Genomic DNA, 22,859 nt, shown 5'->3' on the forward strand with positions numbered 1-22,859 from the left:
AGTGTATAGTGTGCGTGAACAGCGCCTTCAGATCACTGCTGTTTCTATAATGGCGATCGCCATTTTTTTTTTTTTTTTTCTTGTCTTCCTTCCCTAAGCGCGCGCGTCTTGTGGGGCGGGCCAGCATGTCAGCCAATCCCAGACACACACACAGCTAAGTGGACTTTGAGCCAGAGAAGCAACGGCATGTGTGATAGGATCTGCATGTCACATGTCCCTGCATTATAAAACCGGACATTTTCTTCACGGACGCCATTATCTGCCTTCTGCGTCTTGGGTGTCAGACATCACTGTCGCAGCTCCGTCATCCTGAGTCCTATCGCTGATACAGCTGTATGCGCTGCATACACAGCGTTAGACAGCTTAGGGAGAGCACTTTATAGCAGTCCTTTTAAGGGCTCAAACCGGCAGGGTCAGAGTTAAGGTGACAGGTCCTGAAAACAGCAACAGCGTCTGTGTAGCCCAGGTCAGGGATTTCCTCCCTGCATTTCACCATTAGGAGGGAATAGAAAGGCAGGCTTCCATTCCTCTACCCAGAGCACCACAATCCTGCCACTGTACCCTCTTGTCCTCTGCACACTCCAACTCATTCTAAGTAAGCCATTATACTAGCAAACACTCAGTGTACCTAGTGGCATCCTAAACGTGGCTATTGGACTTTGCTATAGTCCCACTAGTGCAAAGACATTTGCAGAGCACGTCTGCCTGCATTGCACACTACAACTAATTATAACTAAGCCATTATACTAGCAAACACTCAGTGTACCTAGTGGCATCCTATCTGTGGCTATTGGACTTTGCTATAGTCCCACTAGTGCAAAGACATTTGCAGAGCGCATCTGCCTGCGTTGCACACTCCAACTAATTATAACTAAGCCATTATACTAGCAAACACTCAGTGTACCTAGTGGCATCCTATACGTGGCTATTGGACTTTGCTATAGTCCCACTAGTGCCAAGACATTTGCAGAGCGCCTCTGCCTGCGTTGCACACTCCAACTAATTATAACTAAGCCATTATACTAGCAAACACTTAGTGTACCTAGTGGCATCCTATACGTGGCTATTGGACTTTGCTTTAGTCCCACTAGTGCCAAGACATTTGCAGAGCGCATCTGCCTGCGTTGCACACTCCAACTAATTATAACTAAGCCATTATACTAGCACACACTCAGTGTACCTAGTGGCATCCTATACGTGGCTATTGGACTTTGCTATAGTCCCACTAGTGCCAAGACATTTGCAGAGCGCATCTGCCTGCGTTGCACACTCCAACTAATTATAACTAAGCCATTATACTAGCAAACACTTAGTGTACCTAGTGGCATCCTATACGTGGCTATTGGACTTTGCTATAGTCCCACTAGTGCCAAGACATTTGCAGAGCGCATCTGCCTGCGTTGCACACTCCAACTAATTATAACTAAGCCATTATACTAGCACACACTCAGTGTACCTAGTGGCATCCTATACGTGGCTATTGGACTTTGCTTTAGTCCCACTAGTGCCAAGACATTTGCAGAACGCATCTGCCTGCGTTGCACACTCCAACTAATTATAACTAAGCCATTATACTAGCACACACTCAGTGTACCTAGTGGCATCCTATACGTGGCTATTGGACTTTGCTATAGTCCCACTAGTGCCAAGACATTTGCAGAGCGCATCTGCCTGCGTTGCACACTCCAACTAATTATAACTAAGCCATTATACTAGCACACACTCAGTGTACCTAGTGGCATCCTATACGTGGCTATTGGACTTTGCTATAGTCCCACTAGTGCCAAGACATTTGCAGAACGCATCTGCCTGCGTTGCACACTCCAACTAATTATAACTAAGCCATTATACTAGCACACACTCAGTGTACCTAGTGGCATCCTATACGTGGCTATTGGACTTTGCTATAGTCCCACTAGTGCCAAGACATTTGCAGCACGTCTGCCTGCGTTGCACACTCCAACTAATTATAACTAAGCCATTATACTAGCAAACACTTAGTGTACCTAGTGGCATCCTATACGTGGCTATTGGACTTTGCTATAGTCCCACTAGTGCCAAGACATTTGCAGAGCGCATCTGCCTGCGTTGTACACTCCAACTAATTATAACTAAGCCATTATACTAGCAAACACTTAGTGTACCTAGTGGCATCCTATACGTGGCTATTGGACTTTGCTATAGTCCCACTAGTGCCAAGACATTTGCAGAGCGCATCTGCCTGCGTTGCACACTCCAACTAATTATAACTAAGCCATTATACTAGCACATACTCAGTGTACCTAGTGGCATCCTATACGTGGCTATTGGACTTTGCTTTAGTCCTACTAGTGCCAAGACATTTGCAGAACGCATCTGCCTGCGTTGCACACTCCAACTAATTATAACTAAGCCATTATACTAGCACACACTCAGTGTACCTAGTGGCATCCTATACGTGGCTATTGGACTTTGCTATAGTCCCACTAGTGCCAAGACATTTGCAAAGCGCATCTGCCTGCGTTGCACACTCCAACTAATTATAACTAAGCCATTATACTAGCACACACTCAGTGTACCTAGTGGCATCCTATACGTGGCTATTGGACTTTGCTATAGTCCCACTAGTGCCAAGACATTTGCAGAACGCATCTGCCTGCGTTGCACACTCCAACTAATTATAACTAAGCCATTATACTAGCACACACTCAGTGTACCTAGTGGCATCCTATACGTGGCTATTGGACTTTGCTTTAGTCCCACTAGTGCCAAGACATTTGCAGAACGCATCTGCCTGCGTTGCACACTCCAACTAATTATAACTAAGCCATTATACTAGCACACACTCAGTGTACCTAGTGGCATCCTATACGTGGCTATTGGACTTTGCTATAGTCCCACTAGTGCCAAGACATTTGCAGAGCGCATCTGCCTGCGTTGCACACTCCAACTAATTATAACTAAGCCATTATACTAGCAAACACTTAGTGTACCTAGTGGCATCCTATACGTGGCTATTGGACTTTGCTATAGTCCCACTAGTGCCAAGACATTTGCAGAGCGCATCTGCCTGCGTTGCACACTCCAACTAATTATAACTAAGCCATTATACTAGCACACACTCAGTGTACCTAGTGGCATCCTATACGTGGCTATTGGACTTTGCTTTAGTCCCACTAGTGCCAAGACATTTGCAGAACGCATCTGCCTGCGTTGCACACTCCAACTAATTATAACTAAGCCATTATACTAGCACACACTCAGTGTACCTAGTGGCATCCTATACGTGGCTATTGGACTTTGCTATAGTCCCACTAGTGCCAAGACATTTGCAGAGCGCATCTGCCTGCGTTGCACACTCCAACTAATTATAACTAAGCCATTATACTAGCACACACTCAGTGTACCTAGTGGCATCCTATACGTGGCTATTGGACTTTGCTATAGTCCCACTAGTGCCAAGACATTTGCAGAACGCATCTGCCTGCGTTGCACACTCCAACTAATTATAACTAAGCCATTATACTAGCACACACTCAGTGTACCTAGTGGCATCCTATACGTGGCTATTGGACTTTGCTATAGTCCCACTAGTGCCAAGACATTTGCAGAGCGCATCTGCCTGCGTTGCACACTCCAACTAATTATAACTAAGCCATTATACTAGCACACACTCAGTGTACCTAGTGGCATCCTATACGTGGCTATTGGACTTTGCTATAGTCCCACTAGTGCCAAGACATTTGCAGAACGCATCTGCCTGCGTTGCACACTCCAACTAATTATAACTAAGCCATTATACTAGCACACACTCAGTGTACCTAGTGGCATCCTATACGTGGCTATTGGACTTTGCTTTAGTCCCACTAGTGCCAAGACATTTGCAGAACGCATCTGCCTGCGTTGCACACTCCAACTAATTATAACTAAGCCATTATACTAGCACACACTCAGTGTACCTAGTGGCATCCTATACGTGGCTATTGGACTTTGCTATAGTCCCACTAGTGCCAAGACATTTGCAGAGCGCATCTGCCTGCGTTGCACACTCCAACTAATTATAACTAAGCCATTATACTAGCAAACACTTAGTGTACCTAGTGGCATCCTATACGTGGCTATTGGACTTTGCTTTAGTCCCACTAGTGCCAAGACATTTGCAGAACGCATCTGCCTGCGTTGCACACTCCAACTAATTATAACTAAGCCATTATACTAGCACACACTCAGTGTACCTAGTGGCATCCTATACGTGGCTATTGGACTTTGCTATAGTCCCACTAGTGCCAAGACATTTGCAGAGCGCATCTGCCTGCGTTGCACACTCCAACTAATTATAACTAAGCCATTATACTAGCACACACTCAGTGTACCTAGTGGCATCCTATACGTGGCTATTGGACTTTGCTATAGTCCCACTAGTGCCAAGACATTTGCAGAGCGCATCTGCCTGCGTTGCACACTCCAACTAATTATAACTAAGCCATTATACTAGCAAACACTTAGTGTACCTAGTGGCATCCTATACGTGGCTATTGGACTTTGCTTTAGTCCCACTAGTGCCAAGACATTTGCAGACCGCATCTGCCTGCGTTGCACACTCCAACTAATTATAACTAAGCCATTATACTAGCACACACTCAGTGTACCTAGTGGCATCCTATACGTGGCTATTGGACTTTGCTATAGTCCCACTAGTGCCAAGACATTTGCAGAGCGCATCTGCCTGCGTTGCACACTCCAACTAATTATAACAGCCATTATACTAGCAAACACTTAGTGTACCTAGTGGCATCCTATACGTGGCTATTGGACTTTGCTTTAGTCCCACTAGTGCCAAGACATTTGCAGAACGCATCTGCCTGCGTTGCACACTCCAACTAATTATAACTAAGCCATTATACTAGCACACACTCAGTGTACCTAGTGGCATCCTATACGTGGCTATTGGACTTTGCTATAGTCCCACTAGTGCCAAGACATTTGCAGAGCGCATCTGCCTGCGTTGCACACTCCAACTAATTATAACTAAGCCATTATACTAGCACACACTCAGTGTACCTAGTGGCATCCTATACGTGGCTATTGGACTTTGCTATAGTCCCACTAGTGCCAAGACATTTGCAGAGCGCATCTGCCTGCGTTGCACACTCCAACTAATTATAACTAAGCCATTATACTAGCAAACACTTAGTGTACCTAGTGGCATCCTATACGTGGCTATTGGACTTTGCTTTAGTCCCACTAGTGCCAAGACATTTGCAGAACGCATCTGCCTGCGTTGCACACTCCAACTAATTATAACTAAGCCATTATACTAGCAAACACTCAGTGTACCTAGTGGCATCCTATACGTGGCTATTGGACTTTGCTATAGTCCCACTAGTGCCAAGACATTTGCAGAGCGCATCTGCCTGCGTTGCACACTCCAACTAATTATAACTAAGCCATTATACTAGCAAACACTCAGTGTACCTAGTGGCATCCTATACGTGGCTATTGGACTTTGCTTTAGTCCCACTAGTGCCAAGACATTTGCAGCACGTCTGCCTGCGTTGCACACTCCAACTAATTATAACTAAGTTACATTGTCAGGGATATTTATTCTTTATTATTCTGCTGTTAATAAAGCTAGACCAACACTGCAATCTTCACCACCTCTCAATTTTTACTACCACATTTTCAGTCCACAATCTTGTCGCAATCAACATGAGTGGCAAAATGACAGATGCTGGTGGAAAGGGGAAGAGGCGTGGTGGAAAAGGCAAAAAAGGTTTTGTCAGTGGGGAAGGTGGCAAAGCTCCATTATCATCTGCTGCAGATAGACCATCTACTAGCAAAAGTAAGATGTCTACTACTTATTGTGGACAATCCGATGTGCTCCCTTTTTTACGGACACGAACAAGAGGAACAAAGGTAGATGATGGGCAAAAAAGGAAAATGCTTGAATGGATCTCAAGTGGTCCAACAAGTGCCCTCTCAGCCACTTCAAGTACCGCATCCAAAAAACACCAGTCCTCTGAGTTGTCATCCCAATCACACTTGATTTCTCCCAGCTCTGAAGTCTCCATCAGCCCTGCACAGTATGGTGGAACTGAGATGGCTGAGTCTGCAGAGCTGTTCAGTCACACTATAGCCTGGGAATCAGAGGTCTGCTCCCAAGCTACAGTGAGTACAGAACAGGAAATGGTCTGCAGTGATGCCCAGAACCTTTGTGACTCTGATTCAGGCCGTGAGGACCAAGTTTCTGAGCATAATGTTGACCCTTTGTCACAAACTGTAACACCTGTGGTTATAGACAATGAGGAACATACTGATGAAGATGAGACGCAGATACCCGATTGGGATGACAACTTAAATATTCGGTCAGGGCAAGAAGAGGCTCGGTCTGAGGGGGAGGGGAGTGCAAACACAACAATTGATGATGACGTTCTAGATCCCACCTACTGTCAACCCCCAGTCAGGCACTCGAGGAGGTCAACAGAGGCGGTGGAGGAGGATGCAACTGACGACGAAGTTACCTTGCGCCTTCCTGGACAGAGTCGGAGCACTGGTAGCACGTCTACAACTGCATCCTCAGCCACCACTCTGCCTATGAGCATTATTCGGGGTGGATCAACAGGTCGCATGGCCTCTAAGCCTTGCCTAGCCTGGTCCTTTTTTCACATCGAAAAAGATCGCCCAACTCATGTGATATGTAACATTTGTCATGATTCTGTTAGTAGAGGTCAAAACCTCAGCAGTTTGACAACTTCTTCCATGAATCGTCACATGACTAAATATCATAAGTCCCGGTGGGAAGCTCACCGTGCTGCAATGCGGCCTAGCGGAGCGAACCATCCACCGCCCGCCCCTTCCAGTGCATCCGCGCGCTCTTCATCTTCTAGGACTGTGGGGACAGCTGTCACACCTGTTTTTCCACGCAAAACTTCCACCACTGTAACCGCAACAGGCAGTTTGCTTGTAAGGTCGTCAGTTGGTTTGGAAGGGGAAACAAGTGAGTGTGTACAGCTCTCTCAGACATCGATAGCACCAACGTTGGATGAAGGCAACATCATGTCTCCGCCTGCACTTTCCTCACAAACCTGCATTTTTCCAGGGACACCCTACTCAACACCGTCTACACACAGCAGCCAGATCTCTGTCCCTCAGATGTGGTCAAATAAAAGGCCACTTCCTCCGACCCATGACAAAGCTAAGAGGTTGACTCTATCCCTCTGTAAGCTGTTGGCTACCGAAATGCTGCCTTTCCGCCTAGTGGACACACAGGATTTTAGAGACCTTATGTCTGTCGCTGTGCCCCAGTACCAGATGCCTAGTCGCCACTACTTCTCTAAGAAAGGTGTGCCCGCGCTACACCAGCATGTCGCACACAACATCACCGCTTCCTTGAGAAACTCTGTGTGTGAACGGGTGCATTTCACCACCGATACTTGGACCAGTAAGCATGGACAGGGACGTTACATGTCGCTGACTGGGCACTGGGTAACTATGGTGATAGATGGTGAAGGGTCTGCTGCACAAGTCTTGCCGTCCCCACGACTTGTGTGTCAATCCTCTGTCTGTCCAAGTTCCGCCACTGCTTCTGCATCCTCCACCTCATCTGGGTCCTCCACCTCCGCCCCAAGCCTGCCTGGTCAGGCCACCAGCGTTCTCACTGCGCAGAAGGAATCACGCACCCCTCATTACTATGCTGGCAGCAGAGCGCAACGGCATCAGGCGGTCTTTAGCTTGACATGTCTTGGGAATAAGAGTCACACAGCTGAAGAGTTGTGGTCAGCTCTGCGGTCCGAGTTTAATAAATGGTTGTCTCCACTCAACCTGCAGCCTGGTAAGGCCGTGTGCGACAATGCTGCAAACCTGGGTGCGGCCCTTCGCCTGGGCAAGGTGACACACGTACCTTGTATGGCTCACGTGTTGAACCTTGTCGTGCAGCAATTTTTAACACAGTATCCCGGCCTAGATGGCCTTCTGAACAGGGCACGAAAACTGTCTGCTCACTTCCGCCGTTCAAGCGCCGCAGCTGAGCGACTTGCATCGCTCCAGAAGTCTTTCGGCCTGCCGGTTCATCGCCTGAAATGCGATGTGGCGACACGCTGGAATTCAACTCTCCACATGTTACAGCGACTGTGGCAGCACCGCCGTGCCCTGGTGCAATACGTCATGACGTATAGCCTGGGCCAACGAGATGCAGGGGTGGGGCAGATCACCCTGATGGAGTGGTCTCAGATCAAGGACCTATGCACCCTTCTGCACAGTTTCGACATGGCGACGAATATGTTTAGCGCTGACAATGCCATTATCAGCATGACGATTCCAGTCATTTACATGCTGGAACACACGCTAAACACTATTCGGAGTCAGGGGGTGGGACAACAGGAAGGGGATGAGCTACAGGAGGATTCATATGCGCAAGACACAACAACATCACCAAGGTCCAGACGTTCATCATCACCAAGGCGCCAGGCATGGGAGCATGGGGTACAGGGATCAACAAGGGCGCATGGTAGCAGGCGAGATGTTGAGGAAGGTGCAGGAGGACATGAAGAAATGGAGGACGAACTGTCCATGGACATGGAAGACTCAGCAGATGAGGGAGACCTTGGTCAAATTTCAGTTGAAAGAGGTTGGGGGGAGATGTCAGAGGAAGAAAGAACGGTTAGCACCTCTATGCCACAAACACAGCGTGGACTTGGTCCACATGGCTGCGCAAGACACATGAGTGCCTTCTTGTTGCACTACCTCCAACATGACCCTCGTATTGTCAAAATTAGAAGTGATGATGACTACTGGCTTGCCACACTATTAGATCCCCGGTACAAGTCCAAATTTTGTGACATAATTCCAGCCATAGAAAGGGACGCACGTATGCAGGAGTATCAGCAGAAGCTGTTACTCGATCTTAGATCTGCTTTTCCACCAAACAACCGTGCAGGTGCAGGGAGTGAATCTCCCAGTTGTAACTTGACAAACATGGGACGGTCTCGTCATCTTCAACAGTCTACACGTACCAGTAGGACCGTATCTGGTGCTGGTAACAGCAATTTTATGGAATCTTTTCATAATTTTTTTAGACCCTCCTTTGCAAGGCCACCAGAGACATCAAGTCTGACACATAGTCAACGGCTGGAGAGGATGATACAGGAGTATCTCCAAATGAACATCGATGCCATGACTGTGCAAATGGAGCCTTGCTCATTTTGGGCTTCAAACCTAGAAAAATGGCCAGAGCTCGCAACTTACGCCTTGGAGATTTTGTCGTGTCCAGCTGCCAGCGTTGTCTCTGAACGTGTCTTCAGTGCTGCTGGGTATGTGCTGACAGATAAGCGCACGCGTCTGTCCAGTGACAATGTGGACAGACTGACGTTCATCAAAATGAACAAGTCATGGATCCAGAAGGAATTTACAACCCCTGTGTCATCCTGGGGAGAGTAAATGCTTGTGGATTTTGAATGTGCTTGATGCAAATCTAGCTGTGAAGTGTACAACTGGGGCACAACTGCTGCCACTGAATGGGTGGGTGTGTGGGGCCCAATTTTTGGAAAAAAAGGGAGACTCCGCTTGGAGTAACCCTTGCTTACATTGTTTTTAAAAGAAGCCAAGATGAACAGAGCTGGGATCAGGAAAGACTTTGCTACCTACCCCGGTGTCATCCTGGGGACGGATAAGAATGACGTATTTTTGAATGTGCTTGATGCAAATCTAGCTGTGAAGTGTACAACTGGGGCACAACTGCTGCCACTGAATGGGTGGGTGTGTGGGGCCCAATTTTTGGAAAAAAAGGGAGACTCCGCTTGGAGTAACCCTTGCTTGATGTGTTTTTAAAAGAAGCCAAGATGAACAGAGCTGGGATCAGGAAAGACTTTGCTACCTACCCCGGTGTCATCCTGGGGACGGATAAGAATGGCGTATTTTTGAATGTGCTTGATGCAAATGTAGCTGTGAAGTGTACAACTGGGGCACAACTGCTGCCACTGAATGGGTGGGTGTGTGGGGCCCAATTTTTGGAAAAAAAGGGAGACTCCGCTTGGAGTAACCCTTGCTTGATGTGTTTTTAAAAGAAGCCAAGATGAACAGAGCTGGGATCAGGAAAGACTTTGCTACCTACCCCGGTGTCATCCTGGGGATGGATAAGAATGGCGTATTTTTGAATGTGCTTGATGCAAATGTAGCTGTGAAGTGTACAACTAGGGCACAACTGCTGCCACTGAATGGGTGGGTGTGTGGGGCCCAATTTTTGGAAAAAAAGGGAGACTCCGCTTGGAGTAACCCTTGCTTACATTGTTTTTAAAAGAAGCCAAGATGAACAGAGCTGGGATCAGGAAAGACTTTGCTACCTACCCCGGTGTCATCCTGGGGACGGATAAGAATGACGTATTTTTGAATGTGCTTGATGCAAATCTAGCTGTGAAGTGTACAACTGGGGCACAACTGCTGCCACTGAATGGGTGGGTGTGTGGGGCCCAATTTTTGGAAAAAAAGGGAGACTCCGCTTGGAGTAACCCTTGCTTACATTGTTTTTAAAAGAAGCCAAGATGAACAGAGCTGGGATCAGGAAAGACTTTGCTACCTACCCCGGTGTCATCCTGGGGACGGATAAGAATGGCGTATTTTTGAATGTGCTTGATGCAAATGTAGCTGTGAAGTGTACAACTGGGGCACAACTGCTGCCACTGAATGGGTGGGTGTGTGGGGCCCAATTTTTGGAAAAAAAGGGAGACTCCGCTTGGAGTAACCCTTGCTTGATGTGTTTTTAAAAGAAGCCAAGATGAACAGAGCTGGGATCAGGAAAGACTTTGCTACCTACCCCGGTGTCATCCTGGGGATGGATAAGAATGGCGTATTTTTGAATGTGCTTGATGCAAATGTAGCTGTGAAGTGTACAACTAGGGCACAACTGCTGCCACTGAATGGGTGGGTGTGTGGGGCCCAATTTTTGGAAAAAAAGGGAGACTCCGCTTGGAGTAACCCTTGCTTACATTGTTTTTAAAAGAAGCCAAGATGAACAGAGCTGGGATCAGGAAAGACTTTGCTACCTACCCCGGTGTCATCCTGGGGACGGATAAGAATGACGTATTTTTGAATGTGCTTGATGCAAATCTAGCTGTGAAGTGTACAACTGGGGCACAACTGCTGCCACTGAATGGGTGGGTGTGTGGGGCCCAATTTTTGGAAAAAAGGGAGACTCCGCTTGGAGTAACCCTTGCTTACATTGTTTTTAAAAGAAGCCAAGATGAACAAGTCATGGGTCAGCAAAGACTTTGCTACCTACCCCGGTGTCATCCTGGGGACGGATAAGAATGGCGTATTTTTGAATGTGCTTGATGCAAATGTAGCTGTGAAGTGTACAACTAGGGCACAACTGCTGCCACTGAATGGGTGGGTGTGTGGGGCCCAATTTTTGGAAAAAAAGGGAGACTCCGCTTGGAGTAACCCTTGCTTGATGTGTTTTTAAAAGAAGCCAAGATGAACAGAGCTGGGATCAGGAAAGACTTTGCTACCTACCCCGGTGTCATCCTGGGGACGGATAAGAATGGCGTATTTTTGAATGTGCTTGATGCAAAAGTAGCTGTGAAGTGTACAACTGGGGCACAACTGCTGCCACTGAATGGGTGGGTGTGTGGGGCCCAATTTTTGGAAAAAAAGGGAGACTCCGCTTGGAGTAACCCTTGCTTGATGTGTTTTTAAAAGAAGCCAAGATGAACAGAGCTGGGATCAGGAAAGACTTTGCTACCTACCCCGGTGTCATCCTGGGGACGGATAAGAATGGCGTATTTTTGAATGTGCTTGATGCAAATGTAGCTGTGAAGTGTACAACTGGGGCACAACTGCTGCCACTGAATGGGTGGGTGTGTGGGGCCCAATTTTTGGAAAAAAAGGGAGACTCCGCTTGGAGTAACCCTTGCTTGATGTGTTTTTAAAAGAAGCCAAGATGAACAGAGCTGGGATCAGGAAAGACTTTGCTACCTACCCCAGTGTCATCCTGGGGACGGATAAGAATGGCGTATTTTTGAATGTGCTTGATGCAAATGTAGCTGTGAAGTGTACAACTGGGGCACAACTGCTGCCACTGAATGGGTGGGTGTGTGGGGCCCAATTTTTGGAAAAAAAGGGAGACTCCGCTTGGAGTAACCCTTGCTTGATGTGTTTTTAAAAGAAGCCAAGATGAACAGAGCTGGGATCAGGAAAGACTTTGCTACCTACCCCGGTGTCATCCTGGGGACGGATAAGAATGGCGTATTTTTGAATGTGCTTGATGCAAATGTAGCTGTGAAGTGTACAACTAGGGCACAACTGCTGCCACTGATGGGGTGGGTGTGTGTGGGGCCCAATTTTTGGAAAAAAGGGAGACTCCGCTTGGAGTAACCCTTGCTTACATTGTTTTTAAAAGAAGCCAAGATGAACAAGTCATGGGTCAGCAAAGACTTTGCTACCTACCCCGGTGTCATCCTGGGGACGGATAAGAATGGCGTATTTTTGAATGTGCTTGATGAAAATGTAGCTGTGAAGTGTACAACTGGGGCACAACTGCTGCCACTGAATGGGTGGGTGTGTGGGGCCCAATTTTTGGAAAAAAGGGAGACTCCGCTTGGAGTAACCCTTGCTTACATTGTTTTTAAAAGAAGCCAAGATGAACAAGTCATGGGTCAGCAAAGACTTTGCTACCTACCCCGGTGTCATCCTGGGGACGGATAAGAATGGCGTATTTTTGAATGTGCTTGATGAAAATGTAGCTGTGAAGTGTACAACTGGGGCACAACTGCTGCCACTGAATGGGTGGGTGTGTGGGGCCCAATTTTTGGAAAAAAAGGGAGACTCCGCTTGGAGTAACCCTTGCTTGATGTGTTTTTAAAAGAAGCCAAGATGAACAGAGCTGGGATCAGGAAAGACTTTGCTACCTACCCCGGTGTCATCCTGGGGACGGATAAGAATGGCGTATTTTTGAATGTGCTTGATGCAAATGTAGCTGTGAAGTGTACAACTGGGGCACAACTACTGCCACTGAATGGGTGGGTGTGTGGGGCCCAATTTTTGGAAAAAAAGGGAGACTCCGCTTGGAGTAACCCTTGCTTGATGTGTTTTTAAAAGAAGCCAAGATGAACAGAGCTGGGATCAGGAAAGACTTTGCTACCTACCCCGGTGTCATCCTGGGGACGGATAAGAATGACGTATTTTTGAATGTGCTTGATGCAAATCTAGCTGTGAAGTGTACAACTGGGGCACAACTGCTGCCACTGAATGGGTGGGTGTGTGGGGCCCAATTTTTGGAAAAAAGGGAGACTCCGCTTGGAGTAACCCTTGCTTACATTGTTTTTAAAAGAAGCCAAGATGAACAAGTCATGGGTCAGCAAAGACTTTGCTACCTACCCCAGTGTCATCCTGGGGACGGCTAAGAATGACGTATTTTTGAATGTGCTTGATGCAAATGTAGCTGTGAAGTGTACAACTAGGGCACAACTGCTGCCACTGAATGGGTGGGTGTGTGGGGCCCAATTTTTGGAAAAAAAGGGAGACTCCGCTTGGAGTAACCCTTGCTTGATGTGTTTTTAAAAGAAGCCAAGATGAACAGAGCTGGGATCAGGAAAGACTTTGCTACCTACCCCGGTGTCATCCTGGGGACGGATAAGAATGGCGTATTTTTGAATGTGCTTGATGCAAATGTAGCTGTGAAGTGTACAACTGGGGCACAACTGCTGCCACTGAATGGGTGGGTGTGTGGGGCCCAATTTTTGGAAAAAAAGGGAGACTCCGCTTGGAGTAACCCTTGCTTGATGTGTTTTTAAAAGAAGCCAAGATGAACAGAGCTGGGATCAGGAAAGACTTTGCTACCTACCCCGGTGTCATCCTGGGGACGGATAAGAATGGCGTATTTTTGAATGTGCTTGATGCAAATGTAGCTGTGAAGTGTACAACTAGGGCACAACTGCTGCCACTGATGGGGTGGGTGTGTGTGGGGCCCAATTTTTGGAAAAAAGGGAGACTCCGCTTGGAGTAACCCTTGCTTACATTGTTTTTAAAAGAAGCCAAGATGAACAAGTCATGGGTCAGCAAAGACTTTGCTACCTACCCCGGTGTCATCCTGGGGACGGATAAGAATGGCGTATTTTTGAATGTGCTTGATGAAAATGTAGCTGTGAAGTGTACAACTGGGGCACAACTGCTGCCACTGAATGGGTGGGTGTGTGGGGCCCAATTTTTGGAAAAAAGGGAGACTCCGCTTGGAGTAACCCTTGCTTACATTGTTTTTAAAAGAAGCCAAGATGAACAAGTCATGGGTCAGCAAAGACTTTGCTACCTACCCCGGTGTCATCCTGGGGACGGATAAGAATGGCGTATTTTTGAATGTGCTTGATGAAAATGTAGCTGTGAAGTGTACAACTGGGGCACAACTGCTGCCACTGAATGGGTGGGTGTGTGGGGCCCAATTTTTGGAAAAAAAGGGAGACTCCGCTTGGAGTAACCCTTGCTTGATGTGTTTTTAAAAGAAGCCAAGATGAACAGAGCTGGGATCAGGAAAGACTTTGCTACCTACCCCGGTGTCATCCTGGGGACGGATAAGAATGGCGTATTTTTGAATGTGCTTGATGCAAATGTAGCTGTGAAGTGTACAACTGGGGCACAACTGCTGCCACTGAATGGGTGGGTGTGTGGGGCCCAATTTTTGGAAAAAAAGGGAGACTCCGCTTGGAGTAACCCTTGCTTGATGTGTTTTTAAAAGAAGCCAAGATGAACAGAGCTGGGATCAGGAAAGACTTTGCTACCTACCCCGGTGTCATCCTGGGGACGGATAAGAATGGCGTATTTTTGAATGTGCTTGATGCAAATGTAGCTGTGAAGTGTACAACTGGGGCACAACTGCTGCCACTGAATGGGTGGGTGTGTGGGGCCCAATTTTTGGAAAAAAAGGGAGACTCCGCTTGGAGTAACCCTTGCTTGATGTGTTTTTAAAAGAAGCCAAGATGAACAGAGCTGGGATCAGGAAAGACTTTGCTACCTACCCCGGTGTCATCCTGGGGACGGATAAGAATGGCGTATTTTTGAATGTGCTTGATGCAAATGTAGCTGTGAAGTGTACAACTAGGGCACAACTGCTGCCACTGATGGGGTGGGTGTGTGTGGGGCCCAATTTTTGGAAAAAAGGGAGACTCCGCTTGGAGTAACCCTTGCTTACATTGTTTTTAAAAGAAGCCAAGATGAACAAGTCATGGGTCAGCAAAGACTTTGCTACCTACCCCGGTGTCATCCTGGGGACGGATAAGAATGGCGTATTTTTGAATGTGCTTGATGAAAATGTAGCTGTGAAGTGTACAACTGGGGCACAACTGCTGCCACTGAATGGGTGGGTGTGTGGGGCCCAATTTTTGGAAAAAAGGGAGACTCCGCTTGGAGTAACCCTTGCTTACATTGTTTTTAAAAGAAGCCAAGATGAACAAGTCATGGGTCAGCAAAGACTTTGCTACCTACCCCGGTGTCATCCTGGGGATGGATAAGAATGGCGTATTTTTGAATGTGCTTGATGCAAATGTAGCTGTGAAGTGTACAACTAGGGCACAACTGCTGCCACTGAAGGGGTGGGTGTGTGTGGGGCCCAATTTTTGGAAAAAAGGGAGACTCCGCTTGGAGTAACCCTTGCTTGATGTGTTTTTAAAAGAAGCCAAGATGAACAGAGCTGGGATCAGGAAAGACTTAGCTACCTACCCTGGTGTCATCCTGGGGACGGTTAATTATGGCGTATTTTTCAATGTGCTTGATGCAAATGTAGCTGTGAAGTGTGCAACTGGGGCACAAGTGCTACCACTGAAGGGGTGGGTGTGTGTGTGGCCCAATTTTTGGAAAAAAGGGAGACTCCGCTTGGAGTCACCTTGCGGTGTTTTACATGATTTTAGAAGGGCGTGCCATGCCTATATCTGTGTGTCCTCCTCTTTTTCCTTGTCCAGCTGTTTTGTTTTCGCATGAGTATATGTCCTTGTCACTTTCCAATGTGTTTGAGTTGTTTGTCACCTTTAGGACACCTTTGAGGGTGTTTTCTAGGTGTTTTTCTGTGTTTGTGATTGCCTGCCATTGTTTCCTATGCAGTTCGAGTTCGGTTCGTCGAACGTTCGACGAACCGAACTCGAACGGGAGGTCCGTTCGGCGAACCAACCTCGAGCCGAACCGCGACCGGTTCGCTCATCTCTAGACATGTCCTGTGGTCTGATGAAACTAAAATTGAACTGTTTGGCCATAATGACCATCGTTACATGTTTGGAGGAAAAAGGGAGAAGCTTTGAAACCTAAGAACACCAGGGGCGGCACCATCATGTTGTGGGGTTGTATTGCTGCAGGAGGGACTGGTGCACTTCTCAAAGTAAATGGCATCATGAGGAAAGAAGATTATGTATCAATACTGAAGCAACATCTCAAGACATCAGCCAGGAACTTAAAGATTGGGAAGAAATGGGTCTTTCAAATGGACAATGCCCCAGAGCATACTGCCAAACTGGTTAAAGTGGTTTAAGGATAACAAAGTCAATGTTTCGGAGTGGCCATCACAAAGCCCTGATTTCAATCCAATTGAAAATTTATGGGCAAAGCTGAGAAGGCCGGTGCCAGCAAGACGACCTACAAACATGGCTCAGCTACACCAGTTCTATCAGGAGGAATCGGCCCAAATTCCTACCAACTATTGTGAGAAGCTTGTGGAAGGAGATCCAAACGATTCCCCCAAGTTACACAGTGTAAGGGCAATGACACCAAATACTAATGACATGTATGTAAACGATTGACTTTGCAGAAAGTAATAAAAATGCCTTAAAACATTCTTTCTCTCATTATTCTGGCATTTGGCAAATATAAATAATTTTTGTTCCTAATTGCCCTAAAATGGGAAAGATGTATTCTGATTTCATGTCAGATAGTGAGAAAAACCTGCAGATGTGTCTTTATGGAGAGCGGAGGGAAAAACCTGCAGATGTGTCTTTATGGAGAGCGGAGGGAAAAACCTGCAGATGTGTCTTTATAGCGAGCAGAGGTAAAAACCTGCAGATGTGTATTTACAGAGAGCAGTGGAAAAACCTGCAGATGTGTCTGTATAGAGAGCGGAGGGAAACTTCTGGTTTCAATTTTATAACTGGCAGTGGGATCACTGAAAAAAGAGCATTTTCTGCAGGGTCACTTTAAAAATGGAAAATCCTTATAATTCTTGATGAAGACTGTTGGGCGATACGTTTATGCGGCAGACCATTAATTATTCATCTTGTTCCACCCAGGAGGATTGTTATACTGGTTATCCAGATAATGAGGTAGTAAAAGTCTTCAGCAAATCAGAATACAATGTTATGGACGTCCCATCCACAGAACAGGAAGACCCCAAGACAGCGCCGGGAGCAGATATAAGTGAACCACCTGGGACTGGAGATGGACAGGTAACATATAAGTGATTCAAATCTGCATTCATCGACTCAATAAGGCTATGTGCGCACGTTGCGTAATTACATGCAGTTACGCTGCGCTTTGTAGTGCAGCGTAACTGCATGCATCCTGCGTCCCCTGCACAATCTATGGAGATTGTACATAATCCATGCGCACGTTGCGTTTTAGAACGCAGCTATTTGCATGCAGAAATTTACATCCAAATCGCTGCATAAAAAAAGCAACATGTCACTTCTTTTGTGCGCTTTGGTCCCATTGAAATGAATGAAGGGTGTTCAAAGCGCAACGAAAATGCATCGCTGTGCGCTTGCACTGCATTTTTGTTGCGCTCTGAATGATACTGAACGCATGCAGTTTGCCCTGGAAGTGAGGTCAAGAGGTTGGTTTCCTGTTGACCTCACATCCTGGCAAAGTACAGTCATCTTTCCTGTATTTTTGGAGAGAGGCGGGCGTGGTTTTTTTTTTCCCTACCCAGGTTCGGAGCAGTTATTTGGAGCATATACCATGGCGTGGTATAATTGTTTAAAAATAGATGTTCCGAAGATGATCAGCCTGGTGAGTATAGTCAATGTTTTATTTTTTGTCCCGTAGTTTAGCCCCCGTGACCTGGTGCTGGCCCGTCCCCTAGTTTAGCCCCTGTGATCTGGTCCTGGCCCGTCCCGTAGTTTATCCCCCGTGACCTGGTGCTGGCCCGTTCCGTAGTTTATCCCCCGTGACCTGGTGCTGGCCCGTCCCGTAGTTTAGCCCCCGTGACCTGGTCCTGGCCCGTCCCGTAGTTTAGCCCCCGTGACCTGGTCCTGGCCCGTCCCATAGTTTAGCCCCCGTGACCTGGTGCTGGCCCGTCCCGTAGTTTAGCCCCCATGACCTGTTGCTGGCCCGTCCCGTAGTTTAGCCCCTGTGACCTGTTGCTGGCCCATAACGTAATTTATCCCCCGTGACCTGGTGCTGGCCCGTCCCGTAATTTAGCCCCCGTGACCTGGTGCTGGCCCGTCCCGTAGTTTAGCCCCCGTGACCTGGTGCTGGCCCGTCCCGTAGTTTAGCCCCCATGACCTGTTGCTGGCCCGTCCCGTAGTTTAGCCCCTGTGACCTGTTGCTGGCCCATAACGTAATTTATCCCCCGTGACCTGGTGCTGGCCCGTCCCGTAATTTAGCCCCCGTGACCTGGTGCTGGCCCGTCCCGTAGTTTAGCCCCCGTGACCTGGTGCTGGCCCGTCCCTTAGTTTAGCCCCTATGATCTGGTCCTGGCCCGTCCCGTGATGCGGCCCCGTCCCGTGATGCAGCTCCGTCCCGTGATGCGGCCCCGTCACCTGGTGCTGTCCGGTCCCGTGATGCGGCCCCGTCACCTGGTGCTGTCCAGTGCCGTGGTGCTGTCCGGTCTTGTGGTGCTGACCCGTCCAGTGTTGATGTCCCATCCGCTCCTGCTCCCCCGTCCACTCCTGCTTGAATGACATATTTGACATATTATGAAATGTCCTGAAGTAACCCTATTCTCCCCAGCTGAGGTGATGTCCTCTAGTCACCCGTTGTGATAAAATGTCAAAAATTAAAATACATTTTGTGATCTTATCTATCGATTCTTTCTTTTTATGTATATTTTCTATCTTTCTATGTGTTTGTTCTATCTTTCCATGTATCCATCTTTCTATGTGTTTGTTCTATCTTTCCATGCATCCATCTTTCTATGTATATTTTCAATCTTTCCATGTATCCATCTTTCTATGTATATTTTCTATCTTTCCATGTATCCATCTTTCTATGTATATTTTCTATCTTTCCATGTATCCATCTTTCTATGTGTTTGTTCTATCTTTCCATGTATCCATCTTTCTATGTGTTTGTTCTATCTTTCCATGTATCCTTCTTTCTATGTTTTTGTTCAATCTTTCCATGTATCCATCTTTCTATGTATATTTTCTATCTTTCCATGTATCCATCTTTCTATGTGTTTGTTCTATCTTTCCATGTATCCATCTTTCTATGTGTTTGTTCTATCTTTCCATGTATCCTTCTTTCTATGTTTTTGTTCTATCTTTCCATGTATCCATCTTTCTATGTGTTTGTTCTATCTTTCCATGCATCCATCTTTATGTATATTTTCTATCTTTCCATGTATCCATCTTTCTATGTATATTTTCTATCTTTCCATGGATCCATCTTTCTATGTATATTTTCTATCGTTCCATGTATCCATCTTTCTATGTATATTTTCTATCGTTCCATGTATCCATCTTTCTATGTATATTTTCTATTTTTCCATGTATCCATCTTTCTATGTATATTTTCTATTTTTCCATGTATCCATCTTTCTATGTATATTTTCTATCTTTCCATGTATCCATCTTTCTATGTATATTTTCTATCTTTCCATGCATCCATCTTTCTATGTGTATTTTCTATCGTTCCATGTATCCATCTTTCTATGTATATTTTCTATCTTTCCATGTATCCATCTTTCTATGTGTTTGTTCTATCTTTCCATGGATCCATCTTTATATGTTTTTGTTCTATCTTTCCATGTATCCATCTTTCTATGTTTTTGTTCTATCTTTCCATGTATCCATCTTTCTATGTGTTTGTTCTATCTTTCCATGGATCCATCTTTCTATGTATATTTTCTATCTTTCCTTGTATCCATCTTTCTATGTGTTTGTTCTATCTTTCCATGGATCCTTTTTTCTATGTTTTGATTCTATCTTTCCATGTATCCATCTTTCTATGTGTTTGTTCTATCTTTCCATGTATCCATCTTTCTATGTGTTTGTTCTATCTTTCCATGTATCCATCTTTCTATGTATATTTTCTATCTTTCCATGTATCCATCTTTCTATGTTTTTGTTCTATCTTTCCATGTATCCATCTTTCTATGTGTTTGTTCTATCTTTCCATGTATCCATCTTTCTATGTATATTTTCTATCTTTCCATGCATCCATCTTTCTATGTTTTTGTTCTATCTTTCCATGTATCCATCTTTCTATGTTTTTGTTCTATCTTTCCATGTATCCATCTTTCTATGTGTTTGTTCTATCTTTCCATGTATCCATCTTTCTATGTGTTTGTTCTATCTTTCCATGTATCTATATTTTTTAAATTCAAATTTTACATTTATCTGTACAATTTTTTTTTTTTTTTCCGGAACATGGTTTTTACTGCTCTTTTGTGTTTCTAGGTGGAGTTGATCCCCTGCTTAATGGACTCATCCACTCAAGATTATAGCCAGAAACAAAAGCGGCAAAACAGCTGGACAATTATCTGCCGTGAACTTTTCCCTCGGTGGCATGAGGCTGATGCTGCTCTGCAGAATAAAATTGGTAATGTTAATTGATGCTTCGTACTGTCTACCAAAATATTTTATACTGTGTCTTCAAGATTTTTTAATTTTTATTTGTTCCAGAAAACGATATACGTAAAAGATGGAGGTCAGTGAAGGACCGGTACAATAGGTTCCAAACGGATGCCAACCGGAGTGGATCTTCGCCTTTAAAATTTAAATTTCCTTTCCATGATGAGTTGCAGTTTCTCCACACAAGTCGAGTCTTACGTCCGTAAGTTTGCAAAATTGTTGCTCAAAAAACAACCAATGTTACCCATCTTACCAATTTGTTAATATTATATATTCTCAAAATGAACTATTTTATGTATTCACAGGACCGAAGGAAATATTGATTGTCCACAGGAGCCTGCACAAGAAAGTTCTCTGGACAGTGAAGAGATGGTGTTACAACAACCACCACAAGACATCTCCAGCCAGGCGTCTGAGGAGTCAAACATGGCGGCAACCGAACAGCATGAAAATCCCAGCACAGGCGGTTCGTCGGTGGCAGCGGCAACTTCAGTGTCTGGGATCCACCCAAACACTCAAAGAGGGAAAACCCCCCCCCCCCAAAAAACCACAACAGAAGGAGAGCCAAGTCCTGACACACTAACAAATGAAACTTTGGCTATGCTAAAAAGTACGGCCCAGGAGGATCACTTTGATAATTTTGGGGCAAGCATTGTGAGTCAATGGCGTCTCCTTAACAATCGTTGTAAACAATCTACATGCATGACCGGCATTTGTTCGGTATTAGCTGGCTTTGAGGAAGATGTGCCTTTCCCAACAGGAGGTGAGCTTGCCTGTGGCATTGAACAAATATTTTTTCGGAAACAGGCAAGAACACCAATTGTAACAACAACTACAACAAGTGCCACCGGCACAACTTCTAGTGCCACCATTCCAACACCACCTGCCCCTTATTCCTTTGTTCGTCCCTCCCCCTACCCAGACTTTCCTAGCACATTTGGGGTGAGACCTGCCACCCCATATTATCAAGCACAATTAAGGCGCGAGGTTCACCCAAAAAACATTGAACAAAATACCCACCCAATTACTGGCCCATCACAAGGCTTTGAAGCCATGACCAACTTGTATTCTGAAGATTTTTTTAATCTCTAAATTAAAATTTCAAAAAACAATTTGAGGTTTATTACAGAGCTATGTTTAGACTGTAAAATAAAAAAAAAATGGGTCTTATCCTAAAGAATTATTTAATGTTTAAAAAAAAAAGTAAAACAATGTGTATGTTTATTTTTACACTGTCAAGTATAGAACACTGTAAAATAAAATAAAAAAATGGATTCCGGTTCTGGCGCTGTGATGTGAGGACGCGGGAGACAGAGCTCCGCACGTTCCTCAGCCTCACACACCGACTACAAGAACCCCACGGCCGCGGGAAGAGGCGGAGAACAGGAGGCGAGGAGCAGGAGGTGACCTGTGAACTCCTCGGTGGGCGGAGCCAACCGCCTGGCCCACCCCCTGGTGTGGACACCAGCTCCTGGAGGAAGGCAACAAGGATTTTTGGTTAGCCTAGGTGTTCCTAACTGGGGTGTAGGGTGTGGTGGTGTTATGACCTGTGAACCCTGGCTTGCAGACCGTCCGCGGGCTGCCCGTCCAACAGCGGTTTTATTTTCTGAAAAATATATAAAAGATAAAACGGTAAACATAACAATTTATGACATCATCCCACATCGGGAGGTTCAGTACTTAAACGTTGCAAACGGTTTACGGTTACGGTTTCCGCTCTCTCCCACCCAAGCAACCTGGCCCTGATGCTGCCCCTACAGCCCAGGCAGCACCCCTTGACCCAAGTCCTGCACCAGGTCACCCGAGCGGGATCTGTCCTTCCCCTCCAGAGGGTAGCCACCGGTCCCTGTGGTGGCTGGGCCCCAGCCGGCTCTACTGCGGGCCCTCCCTCCAACCTGCCTCTCCGGAGGCGGCACTGCGGAAACGGTAACGGTAAAACAACTTATTTACAAGCCACTAGCGTCTGTGGTTGCCCTGCAAGTTCACGGGCTTGTCCATGGAAAGTCCTCCATGCAACTTTTTAAACGGTCCCCACGGGGACAACGGTGCCGGCAACGGCCGGTTCTCTCAATCACGGTTGAATCAGGTGAACTTCACGGTTTCATTTTACTTATCATTTGCAACTTT

The 22,859-nt window shown here is 46.1% G+C and overlaps 1 protein-coding gene across 1 annotated transcript; it reads left to right on the forward strand.

The window, feature by feature from the left end:
• Window positions 1-17,189: 17,189 nt before the first annotated feature.
• Window positions 17,190-21,824, forward strand: LOC142255801 (uncharacterized). The gene is made up of 4 exons (XM_075327247.1): window positions 17,190-17,384; window positions 20,559-20,700; window positions 20,784-20,934; window positions 21,038-21,824. Exons 1-4 carry the CDS (start codon window positions 17,190-17,192, stop codon window positions 21,822-21,824), a joined length of 1,275 nt encoding a protein of 424 aa, XP_075183362.1.
• The last annotated feature ends 1,035 nt before the right edge of the window (window positions 21,825-22,859 follow it).

The sequence above is a fragment of the Anomaloglossus baeobatrachus genome, chromosome 11 (genome assembly GCF_048569485.1).
Source record: "Anomaloglossus baeobatrachus isolate aAnoBae1 chromosome 11, aAnoBae1.hap1, whole genome shotgun sequence".
NCBI classification, from domain to species: Eukaryota; Metazoa; Chordata; class Amphibia; order Anura; family Aromobatidae; genus Anomaloglossus; species Anomaloglossus baeobatrachus.

Bases quoted from the DNA above. Each gene is read 5' to 3' on its own strand.
- LOC142255801 (XM_075327247.1), top strand. From the start codon at position 17,190: ATGCGGCAGACCATTAATTATTCATCTTGTTCCACCCAGGAGGATTGT. The intron at 17,385-20,558 runs GTAACATATAAG...TTGTGTTTCTAG, and splicing joins CTGGGACTGGAGATGGACAG to GTGGAGTTGATCCCCTGCTT. The intron at 20,935-21,037 runs GTAAGTTTGCAA...ATGTATTCACAG, and splicing joins ACAAGTCGAGTCTTACGTCC to GACCGAAGGAAATATTGATT.